This window comes from Dromiciops gliroides, chromosome 2 (assembly GCF_019393635.1).
Source record: "Dromiciops gliroides isolate mDroGli1 chromosome 2, mDroGli1.pri, whole genome shotgun sequence".
NCBI classification, from domain to species: Eukaryota; Metazoa; Chordata; class Mammalia; order Microbiotheria; family Microbiotheriidae; genus Dromiciops; species Dromiciops gliroides.
Genome location: NC_057862.1, coordinates 657,916,948 through 657,937,128, shown reverse-complemented (window position 1 = coordinate 657,937,128; position 20,181 = coordinate 657,916,948). Strand labels below are relative to the sequence as shown.

At 40.5% G+C, this 20,181-nt stretch overlaps 2 protein-coding genes across 3 annotated transcripts in view; both read left to right on the top strand.

Annotated features, from left to right (window-relative positions):
• HYDIN (HYDIN axonemal central pair apparatus protein) overlaps nt 1-20,181 on the top strand; it is a 589,624-nt gene that overhangs the window by 25,654 nt on the left and 543,789 nt on the right.
• Nucleotides 1,935-10,291, top strand: CMTR2 (cap methyltransferase 2). 2 transcript variants are annotated; one of them, XM_043989687.1, is made up of 2 exons: nt 1,935-2,217; nt 4,175-10,291. In XM_043989687.1, the coding sequence occupies exon 2, from the start codon at nt 4,194-4,196 to the stop codon at nt 6,483-6,485; it is 2,292 nt and encodes a 763-aa protein (XP_043845622.1). In that variant the 5' UTR covers nt 1,935-2,217; nt 4,175-4,193; the 3' UTR covers nt 6,486-10,291. The 2 variants fall into 2 exon arrangements, with proteins under 2 accessions (XP_043845622.1, XP_043845623.1); XM_043989688.1 differs by having other exon boundaries at nt 1,956-2,071.

Below are 20,181 nucleotides of genomic sequence, written 5' to 3'. Positions count from 1 at the left end.
TTTTCCTATGGATGTGACTGGAAATGCCATTGGGATCCCTTTGTCAAGGAAGGGTTGGCCAAGGCCCCTAATGCCAATAATCTTACTGCCTTTCAGGTTTTTAAGGCAATTTCACCCACAGTAGTCCTCTGATGTAGCTAATCAGTCAGTTGGCCAATAAACATTTATTAAGTGCTCAGCACAGTGCCAGGGATACAAAAAAAGGCATAAAATAATCTCTGTCTTCAAGGAGCTCACAGTCTAATGGGGAGATAACAAGGAAACAGACATGTACAAACAAGATAAACAGGAAATAATTGAAAGAAAGAAGCCACCTGGATTTAGAGGGGTTGGGAAAGGCTTCCTGTAGAATCTGGGAATTTAGTTGGGATGGGATTTAAGCCAGCGAAGGCAGTAGTTGGAGATGAGGAGGGAACATTCCAGGTACAGAGAAGGCCTGGAGCTAAGAGTTGGAGTGTCTTTTTCCTGGAATAGAAAGGAGGCCAGTGTCCCTGCGTTGCAGAGGATGTGTCAGGGTGTAAAAAGACTGGAAAAGTGGGGGGGGGAGGGGTAGGACCAGCTTATAAGAGCAAACAGAGGAATTTGCATTTTATCCTGGAGACCCTAGGGAGCTTTATTGAGTTGAGTGAGTGAGTGTGTGTGTGTGTGTGTGTGTGTGTGTATGATGGAGAAGGGGGTAGCTGGAGGTGAGCTTTAGGAAAACACACTCACCCCCCCCCCACATATCCAAGCACCTTTGGGCAACACCTCTCAAATATACCTCCTTCCCTCCCCTCCCCTCTCCTCCCCTGCCCTCTCCTCTCCTCTTCTCTCCCTCTCCCTCTCCTTCTCCTCTCCCTCTCTTTTCCTCTCCTCTCCTCTCCTCTGCCAGGAACACCCTGTGGCAGGGGAGGAGAGGGGAGGGGAGGGAAGGAGGTATATTTGAGAGGTGTTGCCCAAAGGTGCTTGGATATGTGTGTGGGGGGTGAGAGATAGTGAAGAATCTAGGGTGACTGCTAGGTTGTGAGCCTGAGGAGCCAGGGAGATGGTGATGCCCTCTATAGTGAAAGGGAAGGTGGGGGCGTATGGGACGTTCTAGGAGGAGGAGGACCTCTGGTGAGAGGGCTGCTCATCCACCTTCCACGCCCACCTGGCCCTCAACTCTTATCTGTGGCTTCAAGAAGCAGCGGCTTGCGGAGCAGGGTGATCAGCCATCTCGGCAAACGGGCTGAGGGTAACCCATGGACCTCAGACCCATCGGGGAGTTGGAGGGATGGCCACCCCCAAGTGCGTGAAGCCTTTCCTGGTGGAGGAAGCAGCTGAGGACAGTTTCCTCATCCATCAGATGCCTGGAGAAGGCAATGGCTGACCACTCCAGGATCTTCGCAGGGCAAACCCCAGTGGGCTCGCCCAGAGTCCTACACGTTATTCTGCCGTGGGTCCTATTATTCTCTCTTAATCACACCATGGTGATAATGAGGATGAGGATGATTCTCTCCCGATTCTGCCATTATCAGTCTCGCTCGATAATGCCATGGTCATTATTATGATTACCGTTCCCTTTTATTCCACCGTGGTTATTAGGATTATTCTTATTATCTCCCAGTTGTGCCGTGGTTCTTATTCTTATTCTCTCCCAATCACACCATGGTTATTATTATTATCATTCTATTTCAATTTCACAGCGGTTATTATTATGAATTATTCTCCTCCAGTCCCACCTAGCCCCGCCCCCTAGTGACTCCGCCTCCCCTGGACCTCTCAGAGGTGGGGCCTAGGGTGGGAGGAGGGGGACCTAGCGCGCAGACTCGCCACGCCCCCCCTTCCCGGCGCCCATCTGTTGCAGACGATGAAGGGGCGGAGCCCGAGGGCGATCCGCGGAAAGGCGTCATGCCGGGTGACGTCATCACGCAGATGCTTGACCGTGCGTGACCCGTGGCGCGTCCCCTCTTTCACTTCCTCATTTTCCCCACCAGCTGGGCCGCGGCCAGGCGAGCCGGCTCGGCATTGTGGGATGTGCCCCGGCCCCAAGGAGCTCCTGGGCCCGGTGCGTCCAGGGGCACGATGGCCCGGTGGCCGTCCGCCCCCTGAGGTAGTATGACGGGACCGAAGGCCGTTCGCGCCCCTGCGTCCTCCCGGGCCCGGTCTCTTGAGGCCGGGCTGAGAGGCTGACTTCTGGGCAGTCAGGAATCGGGCCGTGGCCTGGCGGCCTGGCCCTCGTCGGTTTCCGTCCGTCAGGTCTGTAGCTCCTGTAGCCCACGTGACCGTGACTTTGCCCCGTCCTCTGCCCTGCTCCGGAGGTGAGGGGGGCGGCAACCCCCCGGGGCTTCACTCTCTCCCTGCTGCGAGGGGGTCGGACGGGACGACCCCCCCGTGCCTTCCGAGTGCGAATGATCTCGGACAAGGCCGGCCTCCTCACCCCGGACTCCGCTGTCCAAAGCTGGGCTTGGCTCAGAGGACCCCAGTCATGTCAGGGGGAGCTTTTCCGCGTGTTTGACCTTCCGCTCCATCTCGCCTTCCTCCTCTGTAGAATGCCGGGGTCCCCGCAGTCCTCGTGGAGCAGCCCGGGGGCGGGGGGAGGGGGTCTTCGAATCCCTGGCTGTCTTCCAGGCTGAGCTCAGACACTCCCTTCTGCAGGGGGTCTGCCCTGGCACCCCCAACTGTTGGAGCCTTCCCTTCGAAGCCTAATGGAAGCTGCTTCAGGGCCCCTGGTGTCCCCAACATTAGCTCAGAGCCATAGCTGAGCGAATCCTTAGTGTTTGTTGATTGATCAGAACACCCCGGGGCCGGGTGGGGGGGAGGGTAGGAAGGACAGAGAGGTCTGGCTCATGAGCCCTGGATAACTATCACAGGGAATTCGAACCCTGATTCTCCACTCAAATCACTTCCCTACTTTGTCCGCTACACCAGGGAATGACCTTTGGCTGTTTGAAGGGAAAAACACTTTGTCTCTCCTAACTTTGGTTTCCTCAAATGCAAAATGAGGATTATTGTACCAATGACTTAAGCTGGTTGTTGGGAATATCCCTTTGTCAGCTTTTAAGGGTTCTCCACGTACATGTGTGTACATGTGTCTAACTTGCATATATAACCGCTTCCCAGCTAAAACCGATTTCCTCCTTCAAGTTTTCTTGTAAGCACTTCCTCTCAGTTTTTCCTTTGCTCGGTTCAGCTTCTGTTTGATAGCTCACTAATGTGCAATATATTTTATTGCCTTCACAGTCTACTTTGTATCCTTGAGGTTAGCTACAATGTGTCATCTCATCTTTGTATGCTGAGCATCCAGTGAAGTACCTTGTCCCTATTAGGTGTTTAGTAAATATTTGTGAATTGAAATCTTGGTGCTAGTGGGCAGGTACAGGCTCCTAAATGACTAGATTTGGCATAGGGATGCAGGTAGAAAGGTGGGGAGTCAGACCTCCCACTTCTCTTGTCATTGGAAAGTTGTTTACATTGTTCACTAAACTCAGCCTCTTTTTCTCCAAAGTGAAGATAGCAACTCCCAAATTGATGCTAGGCAACAAAACCCATTTAGAGGAATAAAAGGATGGTTTATGTGAAGAGTAATTTATGTATAAATTCAAATTATACACTTAATTTATTTTATTTTTATGTTTATTTTTGGGGGGGCAATGAGGGTTAAGTGACTTGCCCAGGGTCACACAGCTAGTGTCAAGTGTCTGAGGCCAGATTTGGACTCAGGTCCTCCTGAATCCAGGACCAGTGTTTTATTTACTGTGCCACCTAGCTGCCTTCCACTACATTTATTTTAAAGGACTGAATTAAAGTTGAAATGTACTGCTATGACCTAGATTAAAATATTGAAGATAGGCCATGCCCTTGTTACATGGCATTGTAATAAAAATGGTTATAGAAATGCATGTGGTATTTATGGAGATTAATTCAGAACTTTTTATTGATAGAACTGAGATTGAGTTGTCAATAAAACCTGATGCTTCAAAGATTTGTGATTTTATTGTAGTAGCAGAGAAGTAGTAATGTGCCTTGACATTTCCCCCAGATGTTTACATGCAAGGTCCACATTCATTTCCTTGGAAAGGGCAAACCTTTGAACTGAGCCTTTTGACCTTTGCTCTTGGGAATGAGGGGTAGCCCTCTGTGACTGATTTGGTTTACCGAAGGTGGGAAGCTGTTGGTTTGTGTAACTGTGTGTTTTTGTTTTTAATTTTCATAGGTTTTAATCTAATTTGAAAATGAGTAAGTGGAAGAAGACATCAGGTGATGAGGCAGGAGGCCTTGAAAAGTTCAGTCCTGATGTTCTTGCTGAGGTTTCTGAACTCTTTGCCAAGAAGTTTTCCTATGGTAAACCACCTAGTAATGAGTGGCAGTTACCAGATTCCAATGATATTTTCACCTGTGATCACACAGAATTCAATTCACTTCTTGTTTTGAAGAATTCTATGAATGAAGTAAAAAACTTACTGAGTGATAAAAACCTAGCTGATTGGCATCAGCACACTTCCTTCACCAATAAAGCTGGAAAAATCATTCCACACATGAAAAAGATTGTAAATGCAGAACTTTGTACCCAGGCTTGGTGTAAATTCCATGAGGTATTGTGTAGCTTCCCACTTATTCCCCAAGAAGCTTTTCAGAATGGAGAGCTAAACTCGGTACACCTTTGTGAAGCTCCTGGTGCATTTATAGCCAGTCTTAACCACTATTTAAGATCCCATAATATACCCTGTGATTGGAACTGGGTCGCTAACACCTTGAATCCTTACCATGAAGCAAATGACAACCTTGTGATGATTACTGATGACCGACTTATTGCAAATACCTTGCCATGGTGGTACTTTGGTCCAGATAACACTGGTGATATTATGACCCTGAAACATTTGACGGGGCTTCAGCATTTCATAAGCAACATGTCTACTGTTCACTTGGTCACTGCAGATGGGAGTTTTGATTGTCAAGGAAATCCAGGTGAACAAGAAGCTTTGGTTTCCCCTTTGCATTACTGTGAAGTAGTCACTGCACTGATGACTCTTAGTGGTGGTGGCTCCTTTGTTTTGAAGATGTTCACCCTGTTTGAACATTGTTCTATCAACTTGATGTACCTGCTAAATTGTTCCTTTGAGGAGATCCATGTTTTCAAACCTGCTACTAGCAAATCGGGGAATTCAGAGGTCTATGTTGTTTGTCTTTATTATCTGGGTAGAGAAGCCATCCATCCTCTGTTGACTAAAATGATGCAACATTTTGGAACTGAAATTATCAGTAAGTCTCTTTTCCCTCAACACACGATTCCACAGTCTTTTCTCAAAAGACATGAAGAGTGCTGCGTCTTCTTTCACAAGTATCAGTTGGAGACTATTTCTGAAAACATTCGTCTGTTTGACTGCATAAGTGAAGCAGAACAATCTAAACTGAATAACTTAAGGGACTGTGCTGTGGAACACTTCATGCAAAAGTTCCAAATGAAGCGCCTTCCCAGAAATAATTGGCTAGTAAAGAAATCCAACATTGGATGTAGCATGAATTCAAAATGGTTTGGACAAAGGAACAGATATTTTAAAACCTACAATGAAAGAAAGATGCTAGAAGCCCTTTCATGGGAAGACAAGGTGGCCAACGGATACTTCAGTCATTGGGCTGAAGAGCATGCTATAAGTAATGGTGGGAAAAATACCATTTTAGAAAGTGTTTGCTCTAATCTTGAATATCATTTGTGGTATGTCTTAGAGGGAATGAAATTGCCAAAAGTAAAGTGCTCTCCTTTCTGTGATGGTGAGATTTTAAAGACTCTAAATGAAGCCCTCGAAAAATCAGGAGGTGCCCTGAACTTGGGTTCCACATTTAGCCAAAAGCCACAGCGTTGCTATTCTTGCCACGTCCTTTCTGAAGAGATAATATTTTCTGAGTTGTTGAGCCTTACTAAGTGCGCTCAGGATGAATCGGCAGAAGGACTGAGCAACAAAATCAAGTGTCTGCTAGTGGGTTTGCTGCCTTCTGATAACAAAACCTGTCACTCTTTGGAAGTGAGCCTTTTGGAGTCTGCTGATCTCATGACTTTCCAATGTTCATTGCTTCACGATGGAGAACCGGGGTATCAGCAGGCATTTCTGGACTGCTTTCTGCGTTCCCTGCCTCGACTTCAGGTCGGGGACTCTCTGATCTTGCCCGTGCTGTCATGTTTTACACGATTCATGGCCGGCATGATCTTTGTTCTGCATAGCTGCTTCAGATATGTCACATTTTCTTGTCCAACTTCCTCAGAGCCGCTGAGCACTTGTGCAGTCCTTCTTTGTGTTGGTTATCGGGATCTCCCAACCCCTGTGCTCCAGTACTTGCAGAATCTGAAGGAACTGATGAGCACATTGCTCAACAATGATGCTTCGCACCAGGTTTTGCAGTTTGTGCCAATGGAAGTTGTCCTTAATGGAATGCTGCTAGAATTTTTATGGGATTTAAACACTGCCATTGCAAAAAGGCAATTACATTTGATCATTCAAGGAGAGCAGCAGCAGAAGTCCACACTGTAAAACTGCAGACAGAGCTCTTTACCTTAACTATGGCTTCACATTTCAAAATTCCTTTTGAATTATTTCAAAACCTCAGGGATTTTGGTTTGGGGATAGCCTAGATGTTTGCAACATTCAAGGCTCCTTCGGTTTCACAAAGTTTCTAAGTTTCTGTAATCTTGAGATATATACCCATAAGCATAGGGTTCTCTCAGCTATTGGAAAGCTATGACAAGAAATTCAACTGCTATACTTGGAATGTGTGTGGAAGAGTGGGTGGTGTGTGTATCTCTTTGTGTGTCTGTGTGGGAGGGGGAGATTGGGAAGGGTAACGTTAGGAGCTATACCTGTGTGAATTCATCCAGATGAGCTGATTTCGTATTCATAACAGGCAAGATATATGAACTCTGTACCACTAAATCTCATGTGTTAAAGACTGAACAGGGTAAAGGTCATATCCTCGGTGAGAGGAGATGAGTCATTTCTGAATAATTCTGTATTTCACCATTTATTTCAATTTTAGTTTTCAGGGAGCCCATCTAATCAGGTTTCCTGACATGATAGAACTTTAGGCATTGGTCACCTTGATCCATAATCCAGATATCTGTAGTTGACTTGTAAATCCATTTTTGAGATGGGTATTCTTGGGTATTCTGACCCAAACTACCTAACTGAAGTGAACATTTGAACCAACAATCATGTTTGAAATAGAAAAAGATTCAGCATGCCTCATACATACTTCTGTATTAAAGATTTCACTTAGCAGTGGTATTGTGAGTTTTAGAAATGACCCGTCACAATCATTGAAATTTGAGATTTTTTTTTAGTGTAGATTCATATGTCTATATGTTTAGATATATAAATCCTTACATTGGGAACTTGGAATATAGCACATGGGGAAGGGGAGTGAAGTATTCCTGTGGGAGGGAATGATAGTTCAACGGTAGAAATATTTTTCTGTTTTGGCAATTTCAGGGGCAGACAATTTTATAAAAAATTCACTTATGGAATTGTTAAGTGAACAAACTAACATTTGGGGGTGTGATAAGGGAAGGCTTTACTAGTTTGGTTTGCTTTCTCTTGCACTTAAATGGTAGGAAAAATAGGATTTCTGATTGGAAATATTGGACAAGTCAACACTAGTTAGTAATTATATGATCCCCTGGATTGATGAATTGGAGAATGTCATTTTGGTCTGTTCATTTAAGAAATTTTTGTTGGCCATATTAAAAATAGATGCATGCTCTGATGGCTGAAGTAATTTGATAAATATTATTCTGCAAATTTTTCATGTTCTTGCCCTGCTATTTTGAGCTCCATTACAGGTTTATGAATAAGTCACTAGCGGAGAGAAATTTTATTTTCATTTATTTAAGCATAGAAGAGGATGTTTAAAAAATGTGACTCATGTAGACATTTTCCCTTTAAGCAAAGCTTTGGGGTAGTTTAACAATGTTCTTTTATTTACTGTGGCCTAATTTGTATTCATTAAAATTTAGACTCTAAGATTATAATTTGCATGGAAGGACCCACTCAGGGAATGTGTTCCAAGGGGAACAAAAAGAGTATGGATTTAATGTTGTTGTTCAGGATATTACTTTCCTGCTTGTCTGGTAGCTGGAGTTAGGTTTGTGAAGGAAAATAGCATCCTGATTAATTACTAATCATCTTGTAGAAGCACTTTGTCTAATTATAAAATGGAGGAGCCTGATAGATAATTCATTAACAGGAGAATTAGAAACTGTTGGCAGCTTTGTGTGTTTAAGTTTGGCTTTTTTTTGTCACTTTAATAAGTTCTACTGTATTATTGATCAGTGTGTGATTTAAAAAAACCTTTGATTAGCAGGAAGTAGCATAGTGTAATGGATTAGAGGGAGAGATAGCCTTGAGGGGACAGCTAAGTGGTGAAGTAGATAAAGCACTGGCCCTGGATTCAGGAGGACCTGAGTTCAAATCCAGCCTCAGACACTTGACACTTACTAGCTGTGTGACTCTGGGCAAGTCACTTAACCCTCACTGCCCCCCCCCCCAAAAAAAGAAAGAAATAGCCTTGGGGCCAGGAAGACCTAGGGCTGCCACCTGTGAGACCCTAAGCAGGCCCCTTTATTGGCCAGTACTCTTGGCAGCTCTCAAGACCAAATCTGATCCACCAATAAGAATGGTTTTTATGTTCTTACAGTACAGTAAAACTTTATTTTAAAAGGTAGAAACCATTCTTAGCCCCCAGCTGTACAAAAACAGGTGGGCTGGCCAACCCATGCTCTTAAGACTATAGGTTGCAGGTAAGGCACGAACCTGCACTGGTGGAAGGAGTTTGTTTATTTGGGTGTAATGTTACCTGTGTCAGTGAAAGCTCATGCCCAGTCCTTGTCCTGTCTCTTGAACAGTATGTGGTTGAAAACCCCAAATGGAATTCTGATGGTCTTGATATTTAAGGAACTTCAAAGAAGCTATTAAAAAGTTAGCTTTTTACTAAGCAGGAGGAGATCTTTTATCTCCTTCCTTAGGCACTTTTCATCCAATTTATAGCATTTAAATTCACTATAGGTGAAGCCAATAAAGTTAAATGAGTTAGATGTAGATTTAGCTTCCAACGATAATTGGAAGTGATTTCAGTAGAAGGCAAAGGGATCTCCCCAGAATGAGAAGAGGAACAAAGTAGAAATCAGGTGTGTGGTCTACAGGGGATCAAAGGAGAGTTGTGACAAATTAGATAATGTCTACAAAGTTACTTTGCAGACCTTGAAGCGCAATGTAAATGCCAGCTATTACATTCTATACGGGGTTGAGTTTTAAAATTAGTTACCCTTACTGTGTTTTTTGAAGAGTGGTTAGCAGACACAAAAACACAAATTTAATTTAGTTCCTCATTAAATTCAATTCGAAAGGGAGCTGTTCTGTAAATTTTGTTTCTCCATTATGTATTTATACCAAAGTATGCTACTCTTGAGGAAAAAAAAATTGGAACTTAGTTTTTTTCATGAGTTAGCATAATAATATTTAGATGATTTAAATGACATTAAATATTTTTCCTCAAAATATGAATCAGGAAATTATAACTTGTGTGTGGGTTATTGTTATTATATTTGGAGTGTATGTTATTGTTTTATTCTAGTTTTTAAAATTTCAGTGGGGTATGCATATTATGTGATTCTAGTTTTTAAAATTGTAAATCTTGATATGTAAGGAAAACTACTGAATGAGAATGGCAAAGAAAAGGTATTTATTGATGTTATTGTTTTGTTCACTTTGGATAAGCATAAGGAATTTAAAATGGTTTAAATCATTTCATCTCCTTCAATATAATTAATTGAATATTTGTATTAGTTCTGATACATTGAGCATATGGGAAATGAATTTTTGGCTCATTTTAAGAAATGAAAAGAATTTATAATTATAATCTGAATCAGATCTCTTTTCTGGGTATCCTATTTCCCTTTTCAGTTTTCAGAAGAATATGCACGTTTAAGTGCTTTGTTAGTTGATATAAAAAGGGTCACACTAAATTTATTTACAGATTTTCTTGCAGTTTTCATGTCTACTATGTTGAAATAGTATTTTTAATGAAAAATTACTATCTTTGTAAATAAACAATCTTATTTAATTTACTGTAGCTTTTGGTTATTTTTTCCATTAGTATTTATTGCTTATAAGACAAATCATTTTTAGAGTATGGTAGCAAATATACTTTTGCTTTCTATATTTGAGAATTTCCTTCTGTGATGTTTAAAATCTAAATGTGTGGTCGCCTTAAATTAGAAGCTTTAGTACCAGTCTTTGGGCATTAAGCATTTATTTATTAAAGCATATTAGGTATTAGTAAAAAGGAAAACTTGGGGAGTTCAGAAAGTTAAGAAAAGGCCTATCTAGCCTAGAGTTCCAGCCTGGTCTGGTTCTTCCTCAAGTCCTCCACCACGAGCCTGTTTCAATCATGAATCTCAAACTGAGTGTGGAGCTTTTTATAGGTCTGGAGCAGAGGTGGTCCTTAGACACTGCTTCAAGTTGATTGGTAGGCGTCATCCAGATCCATTAGTTCACTGGACTTGAAGGTGGTCTCAAGTTGAATTCAAAGTCTAGCTTCTGACAACAATGCCTTCTTAAGGGCTAGCCAGGTGTGGTTACAACCTAGTTAACTTGAAGTAGGCTAATCAGCAATCAATCATTCTCACTTAATTCAATCAGTTTAGATTAATCTTCAGGTGAGCCTTTGAGTATCTGCCAAATCCCATTATTTTCTCACAGTTCCGTTCCCTTTTCAACTAGAAAAAGACACCCCCCCCCCAATTTACTAGTGGGTTTTCTATAGTAGTAGGTACTAAGTACTATAGTAATTTCCTGAAACAAGTAAGCTTGTTTCAGATCTTAAGCTTATAAAGCATAACCTTTGCTATATTTCACATAAATACCTCTGCCCGAATCACAGAATTTTAGAATTAGAAGGCACTTGGGCTGCAGAATTAATCAATACCTGAAACAAATTCATAATGTGCCTTTCTGTTCCATAGACCTTCAGTGAGTTAGAAACCTTCAAAAGCACTACTATCCAAAAGTGCAATTCACTGCATGCTTTTGGATAGCACTTGATTGTTAGGAAGCTTTTCCTGATACTTTACCTACATTTTCCTCTTTCTAGTTTCTTTGGTTCCCAGTTCTGCCTTATGGGGTCAAACAAAACATCTAAATCCTCTCCTACAAAACAGCCCTTCAGATAAAGAATATAGTTATGTCCTTAATCTTTGCTGGTCCTCTTTCTCTCTTCTCCCCTGTCTCTCCCTCCTGCTCCCTCTTCTGTTTACCAGGTAAACACTCCTTTAACTGATGCTCAGAAGACATAAATGTGAGGTCTTCAGCATCCTGGTTGCTCTCTGGACATTCTTAAGCTTATCAATGCCTTTCTTAAATTGTGACATCTGGAATTGAACACTACTGCAGATATGGTTTGACAAAGGAAGAACACTTATTCCCAGAAACTAAACTGTCATTAAATTCAGTTTAAGATTGGATTAGATTTCTTTGGCTGCCCTATTATACCACTGCTATATTGAATTTGTAGTTCACTAAATCCCCAGAATTTCTTTTAAGAAAATATTATTTTTTTGTTGTTATTCTGAATTTGACAAACTGTATCAAGTAGAATGTGAGCTTGAGAGCAGTACCATTTGCCTTTCTGTGTCTCCCTATCATGTGCTATAATAACTGATGCCTAGTGGAAATAAACATTAAATAAAGAACAGAAAGAGGATTGTATACGAAATCATATCTGTTGTGTACAGCTTGCATTTTTTAAAAGTATGTAATAAAGTCATTACTTTCAAAGCTGTGCTCTTAAACTGGTTTTATAATATGTTGCTTCTGGCCAAGACATTCTGGTAGCACAGGTTTAAGGTTAGAATAAAATGAAACAAGGGGCAGCTAGGTGGTGCAGTGGATAAAGCACCAGCCCTGGATTCAGGAGGACCTGAGTTCAAATCCAGCCTCAGACACTTACTAGCTGTGTGACCCTGGGCAAGTCACTTAACCCTCATTGCCCTGCCCCACCCCCAAAATAAAATAAAATGAGACACCTAGGGAACATTTAGCAGTTACTTAGACATAGAATGGAAAGGATACTTACTGAACAAGGATGTAGCCTTTACTCAGGTAAACCCAGCCTCTGCTTCTATATTCACTTGTAATGGTCCCCATTGAGAAGCCTCATGTCCTGGGTCCTTTCTGTACTCAGCTGACTAAGGTCAACAGCCTGAGCTGGCCAAGTTGCAATAAGTTTCAGTGACTTTAGAATACAGCATTCATGGTAACATCTCACATAGCTGTATAAGTAACTTTTACCTCTGGTCTAGGTTACTCAGTCTAACCTGCTTTGACACTGGCAGGTCTAGTTTACTAGGCAGAGACCACTATCCCAGGGTTACCCTCAGATTCTCTCAGGGTCCCCAGGGCATTGCTTAGGGAGCAACTCTTGTGTGTGTAGGAGATTAGTCTTCCTGTTCACTTCAGTTCCTGATCACTGATTCATTTTCATCTAAACAAACTCATGATAATAAGAGAAGGGAATGAGGGAATAAACATTTGTAAGCACTTGCTCAGTGCCAGACACTGCTGAATACAAATATCTCAGTAACAACACTTTAAAATTTTAAACATCCATTTACTTAGCAATAAGGCAAAAGAAATAACATCTCAGGAACTTGTAGAGTGAACCAAATGCAATAATAAATACATCATAACCACACATAAACCTGAGTGACATTTCCCCTCCAATACACTTGGAGGAAAGTAATCATATCCAGAAACCTGGCAAGGAAACAAACCAGGGTAGAACACTCACATGCTTGGGTTGACTTGCAGCCATGGGCTGCAGGCTTTGGTGTTGTTGGTCCATTCAAGTGCATCTCTGTATTTTAAAAACACTTTTCTAGTAACTCTGCTGGTCAAACCTATTGTTGAACTCATCGGGACATTTCCAGGCTTTCAACCTACAGTAATTTTTTTTCCCCTGGGGGGTGGGGGTGAAATTAGGGGTTAAGTGAATTGCCTAGGGTGACAGCAAGAATATCTGAGGCTAAATTTGAACTCAGGTCCTCCTGACCCAGTGCTGTATCCATTGTGCCACCTAGTTGTCCACAATCACTTTTTCTTTCTTTTTTTTTTTTTTGGTGAGGCAATTGGGGTTGAGTGACTTGCCTAGGGTCACACAGCTAGTAAGTGTTAAGTGTCTGAGGCTGGATTTGAACTCAGGTCCTTCTGACTCCAGGGTCGGTGCTCTATCCACTGCGCCACCTAACTACCCCCACAATCACTTTTAAAATGGTATGTTATACTTTTTAAATAAGTTTTTCTTTTAAATCACTATTTTCTTGATACAACAAAAAGTGCTTGTCTGAGAATTTTTGTACATGTGGATCCTTTACTTCTTTATCTGATCTTTTGATCTAGTAGTGGTATCACTGGATCAAAAGGCATGCCTTGTTTGGTTACTTTTTGGTGATAGTTCTAAATTACTTTCAAGGACCATTTCATAGCTTTATTAGTGGTGCATTAGTGTGTCTTTCCTCCCACAGCCCTTCCAGCCATTGTCATTTTCCTTTTTTGTCTTTATTGTCAGACTGATGGGTATGAAACAAGATAGATAAAGCATTTATTTATTGATTATTATGTGCCCAAGGTTCTACCCAAGTATAAAGCACTGGTGATACAAATACAAACAAGCAAGACAATCTCTGCTTCTTAAGGTGCTTAAATTCTAATGGAGGAAGACCACATGTAATGGGAACAGGAAAGTTGGGGAGAGAGTGGTCTGGTTTTAAACTGGTTTCCAAAGGGTGAGATGGAGGCTAGTTTCATGTAACATGAAGTGAAAACTCATTTATCAGAGCTGGCGGATCTAGGGGCAGAATCCAAAGTTGGGGTAGGAGGGAAATGAAGATGATTAACTGGAGTTCCTGTTGTTTCCTTATAATAGAAATGAAGATTTTTGAGGGTAGGGACTATTAATTTTTTCCTTTGCATTCTCAGCACTTAGCACAATGCCTGCCATGCATTGTAAATACTTTTTGATTGATTTATGCCTATTTAATTTTATCCTAATGGTTTCATCCCAATATTTTACCTAAGTAATCTCTAAACTGAAATATGAGAAAAAGGATCCATTGAGATGTGAAAAAACGCCATAGAACTATTGATTCTATTTCTAATCTAATCCCTCTCCCCCAAGATTTACTAATATTTAATCTATGGATTAAGGCAGTTTGGTGGCAAGGGGATAGACTATGGAGCTTGGAGTCAGGAAGACCTGAGTTCAAATTTGGGCTCAGACACTTTGAACATTTTGTCCTCTGAAAATGTCTGTTTTTATTGGAAATGAAGGAATGCCCATCAATTGGGAGTTGGCTAAACAAGCTGTGGTATATGATTATAATGGAATATTATTGTGCTATAAGAAATGACAAGCAGGAAGATTGCAGAAAGTCCTGGCAAGACATATAAACTTCTGGATAGTGAAGTGAGCAGAACCAGGAGAAGGTTCTGCACAGTGACAGCAATATTGTTTTCGATGAAGGACTGTGAATGACTTAACTATTTTCAGCAATACAACGATCTAAGACAATCCCAAAGGACTAAGAATGAATCATACTATCCACCTCCAAAGAAAGAATTGATATTGATTGAACACAGACTGAAGCAAGCTATTGGTCACTTTCTTCCTTTCATTTTTTTCTTTTATTTGTTTTCTTGTTGCTTTACGTAGTTGTACATATATAACCTATATATGATTGCTAACTGCCTCAGCAAGGTGGGAGAGGAGGGAGAAAAGGAAGGATAGAATTTAGAACTCAAAAACAAAAATAAAAATGTTTCTTATCAAAAAGTCTATTTTTTCTTCTGTTTTCAGTTCCTCTGTGTATTCAAATACTGTTCTTCAAGATCTCACCTATGTGAGTCTCAAGCCTCACTTCTGTGAGGCATTCCTCATTATTGGGTTGTTTTTTTTTGTTTGTTTGTTTTTTGCAGGGAAATGAGGGTTAGGTGATTTGTCCAGGGTCACACAGTTAGTCAGTGTCAAGTGTCTGAGGCTGGATTTGAACTCAGGTCCTCCTGAATCCACGGCTGGTGCTTTATCCACTGTGCCACCTAGCTGCCCCATTCCTCATTATTGATAGCCAATATTTACTTCTTAGTGATCTTCCAAGGCTTGGTGTCATACACTTAATATTGGACAATGTTTAGTGGAGCTCAATCTGTTTATAAATAACAATATACACGTACTATATTGTGACTTGTGAATTGGCAAGTGTCCCCAGCTGTTGCATTTACTTTAACTATATCATATCCCTTCACTACAGTGAAAGGCCCTTGAAGGAAGGGACTATTTTAGTTTGTCTTCTATCCCCAGAACCTGTCACACAGTAGGCAGTTCTTATTAAACTGGCTGGATTAAAGGTTTCTTGATAGCACTATAATACTGAGGGACTATGGCACTTCTTCATTTTTATATCCCATGCTGCAGATTAGAGCGTGTATAGTATGGGCTTAATGGATATCTGTTGAAGGAACTGATTGTATTTTGTGTTAGATGTTAACTGATTTAGGGTTGCTCTAACCTTAAGTGACTATTCTCTTAGCTTACATCTGATCAATTAGTTGCTAGGAACACAAGGAAGGCTGTCTGATAGCTGAAGATGGTGACTAATCCCTGAAAAAATCCATGTCTTCAACTTGGGCTAAGGAACTTGTGTACTTTTTCTGGTGAGGAATGAGAATGTTTTGAGAATTAATGCTATCTTGGGAGCTTAGGCTTCTTCCAGATGTTTACAAGTTGGCTCCTAAGTTAATTAAGTTCCATTCTGGTATTTCTGGTCCCTTTAGTAAATGGTAGGATGAAAAGCATTTTCACTTTTGTCTCTTGAATTATTTTTTTTTCCCCTTGGGCAGGGCAATGAGGATTAAGTGATTTGCCCAGGGTCACACAGCTAGTAAGTGTCAAGTGTCTGAGGCCGGATTTGAATTCAGGTCCTTCTGAATCCAGGGCCGGTGCTTTATCCACTGCGCCACCTAGCTGTCCCACATTTTCACTTTTGAAAGTCAGATCTACATCAATTACAGAATTCTACTTGATTTCCCTTGCTTGCTTAAATGGAAGCTCTGTCCAAGGACTTCTGAAATGACTGACATTATTGAATATTTAAATAATGCTTTTCTGAATGCTTTGTAAATGGAGAAGGAAAAGAGTAGATTCTGAAGACTGTTAGTGGAGAGTGCTCTCTCTCTCTCTCTTATTTATACACAGTCATTTGCATGCTGTCTCCCCCATTAGATTACAAACTTCTAGAGAGCAGGAACTATCTTTTACCTTTTTTTCTTTATCTTCAGAGCTTACCACCCTGCCTGGCACATAGTGGGTACTCATTAAATGTTTTTTGGCTGACTTTATCATAGAAATTTTCTGGGAAGATCCCCCCCCCCCTCCGCCCAGTTATCTGTTTCATTTCTTATGCTACTGGTTTGTTTTTGTTTGTGTAAAAACTTTTCAGTTTTATGTAATCAATATTGTCCATTTTGTCTCTTCTCATCCCCGTTATACTTTGGCCCAGAGCTCTTTTCCTATCGACAGTTGTGAAAGGTATTTCCAGCTATTCTCCTCTCATTTGTTTATGATATCACCTTTTATAACTGGTCATGTATTTATTTGGAGATTATTGTGGTGTATGATGTCAGATGTTGACCTAAGTCTGATTTCTGCCAGACTGCTCTCCAATTTCCCAGAATTTTTTTTTTTTTTTTGTAAAATAAGAATCCTTACTCCAATAGTTTGTGTTCTTGGGTTTATTGAACACTGTGCTACTGTGTTAAATTGCTTCTGGACAAACTTTTCTATTTTTTAATCAGTATCCAATAGTTTTGATGATTGCTTTTATGTAATATGGTTTGAAATTCGGTACTTCTAGGCCCTCTTCTTTCCCACTTTGAAAATTATTTCCCTTAATGTTCTTAACTTTTTATTTCTCTAGATGAATTTTGTTATAATTTTGTCTGGTTCTGTGAAGTCATCCTTTGGTAGCTTGATTTGTATGGCATTTGTCAATTTTATATTTGCATTGTCCAACCACAAGCAATTAATAGCTCTCCAATTATTTATCTTCCTTTATTTCTGTAAGGAGTATATTATATTTATAGTCATACAATTTCTGTCTGTCTTGGTACCTGACTTCTGGATATTTTATACAATTTTTAGTAATTTTTAGTGGAATTGCTTTTTCCATCTCTGCTATTTTTTTGTTGGTATTATACAGAAAGGCTAATGATTTTTGAATATTTTATTTCAATACCTTCCTGACGTTAGTAATTATTTCACTTAATTTTTAGCTAAATCTCTAAAACCCTCATTATTTCACTTTCAACAAGTAATAATTTTTTTTCCTTTTTGTTTATGTTTATTCCCCTCTTTTTCTTGTCTACAGTAAACATTTCTAGGACTATTTCAAATAATAGTAGTGACTGTGGACATTTTTCTTTAGCCCTGATCTTAATGGAAAGGCCTCTAGGGTTTTTCCATTACAGATGATGCTTTGTTTTGGTTTTAGAAAGATGTTATTTACCATATTAAGGAAAGGTACATTTATTCCTTTACTTTATAGCATCTTCAACATAAAAGGGTTTTGTGTTTTGTCAAAACCTCTTCCTGTCTCTATTGATGTAATTGTACTTTTAAATTATGTTTTTAATATGGTTTCTTATGTTTATAGTTTTCCTAATATCAAATAAATCTTGTAGTCTTGGTTTAAATTCTACATAGTTAACTGGTTATAGTGTATAATCTTTTCAATATGTTGCTGTGGCCTCTTTGCTAAAGTTTTATTCATTGTTTTTGAATAAATATTTATTAGGATTTTGTTCTATAGTTTTCTCTCTCTGACCTCTCTCTCCCAGGTTTAGGTATTTGGACTTTTTTTTTTTTTTGGTGAGGCAATTGGGGTTAAGTGACTTGCCCAGAGTCACACAGCTAGTAAGTGTCAAGTGTCTGAGGCTGGATTTGAACTCAGGTCCTCCTGATTCCAGGGTCAGTGCTCTATCCACTGTGCCACCTAGCTGTCCCCTATTTGGACTATATTTAATAAAAACTACAAAAGCTAATATTTACATAGCACTTGAAGTTTGAAATTTCTTTACATATGTTATCTTATGTGATTCTTACAACAATCCTGGGAAGTAGGTGCTATTATTATTTCTATTTGACAGATGAGAAACTGAGGGTAGGAGAGATTAAGTAATTTTCCAGGGTCATAGACCTACTAAATATCTGAGGCAACATTTGAACTCAGGTGTTCCTGACTCCTGGCCCAGCACTATAGCCATTGCCTCACCTAGAATAAATTTGGGAGAATGATATTTTTCCTATTTCTGAAAATAATTTATATTAAATTAGAGTTAATTATCCTTTGAATGTTTGATAAGATTCACTTGTAAATCCATCTGGTCTTGGGTTTTTTCTTTGGGAGTTTATTTATGGCTGGTTCAATTCCCCTTTTTTGAGATTGGGTTATTTAATCTCCTTTTCCATTTGGCTTTTCAAACTGTTGACTTTTTTCTCATGACTCTCCTGCATTGCTCTCATTTCTCTTTCCATTCCTTCCTCTCTTTCTCTACATCTTCGTTCTATCTCTCCTACTTTCTCTTCAAAGTCCCTTTTGAGAGCTTCCATGGCCTGAGACCAGTTGATATTTTTCTTGGAAGCTTTGGATGTTGGAGCTTTGACCCTATTATTATCTTCTTCTTCTGAGGATGTATTGTGGTCTACCTTTCCCCCAAAGAAGTTTTCGATGGTCTTCTGCTTTCTCTGCCTACTCATCCTGGCTTACTGTTTCTTGGCTTTTTACTCCTTAAAGTGTAGCACTGCTTCCCGGACACACCGTTGGTGCTACAGCGTGGCCCAGGGGGTGATTGGGCTTCTTCTCAGCCTGCCTGGCTTGTGAGTAATCACAGCCGCTTTCTCTTTGACCCGGAAACAGAAGTCTGATTGAGCTCTGATTCTCTATGGTTGGAAGCTTGGCGTGCTTTTACCCCTCCCCCACTGGGCCACCACCACTCGATTCAGCCCACTGGTTCAGAACCAGGGCACTTTGCCCCAACTCCAGCAGATACTGCCTCCACTTCACCCCGGCCTACCTCCGAACCCCCTCACCAGTCCGTGATCGGAGCCTCAGAAGCTGCTGGTGCTGAAGACTCTGACATGCGCTGGAAGCAGTGTCCCTGGCTGGGTCCGGACCGCGCGCTGAGCTGTTCAGCCTGATCAGTAGGTGATCAGAATCGCCCTCTTTTGCGGAGAAACAGTCTCACTCTGTTCTTATGTGCATTAGGCTGTTCTGGGTTTTGATTTTTACCGCATTATTTGGGCGTGAATGGACGGGTTTATCTGGAGCTTGTGGGAGTCACAGTCTCTCCTCCGCCATCTTGGCTCCGCCCCCGCCATCTTGGCTCCGCCCGAGATTGGGTTATTTAAATTCTTTATTGTTTTAATTACCTTGTCATTTTATATTTTTGCAAATATTTACTTATTTTTTCTGATGTATAATTGGGCAAAATTGATTTTCCTTTCTTTTTCTTATTCATATTACCTAATAATTTTGCTGTTGTATTTTTAAACTTCTAGTTTTATTACTTATATTAATAGTTTTTTAAAATTCAATTTTATCTTTTCTTTGAGCTTCAGAATTTTTATTTTGGTGTTTAATTTGGGTTTTTTGACTTATGGCTTTATTATATCTTTTTATTTGCTTGACTAATTCGCTGATTTGTTCTTTCTTTTATTAAGGAAAATGAGATAAGATAAACATGTATTAAGTGCCTACTAAGTACCAGAGACTCCATTAAGTCTCTGGCATACAAATAAGTATACAAATAAGAAAAATAAAGATAGTTCCTGCCCTCAACAAGCTTACAGTCTAATGGGGGAAGATAAGACACTAAGGGGAGGAGATGGCACACCAGAGGGTACATGGCAGGGGCATGATAATAATAGCAGATTCAGAAACCAAGCAGAAATAGCAAGTGAAAAGATGTCTGAGATTTTGAGTTCTCTATAAAAGGAGAGCATGACAGAAATCTTTTGCTCTGCCCTCAAAACCCAATCAGAGAGTCAGAAGCAACTGAAGGTATTGATGAGGTATGAATACTAAAGCTGAGACAATATCCACGAGTAGATTTTTCTTCCTGATGAGTT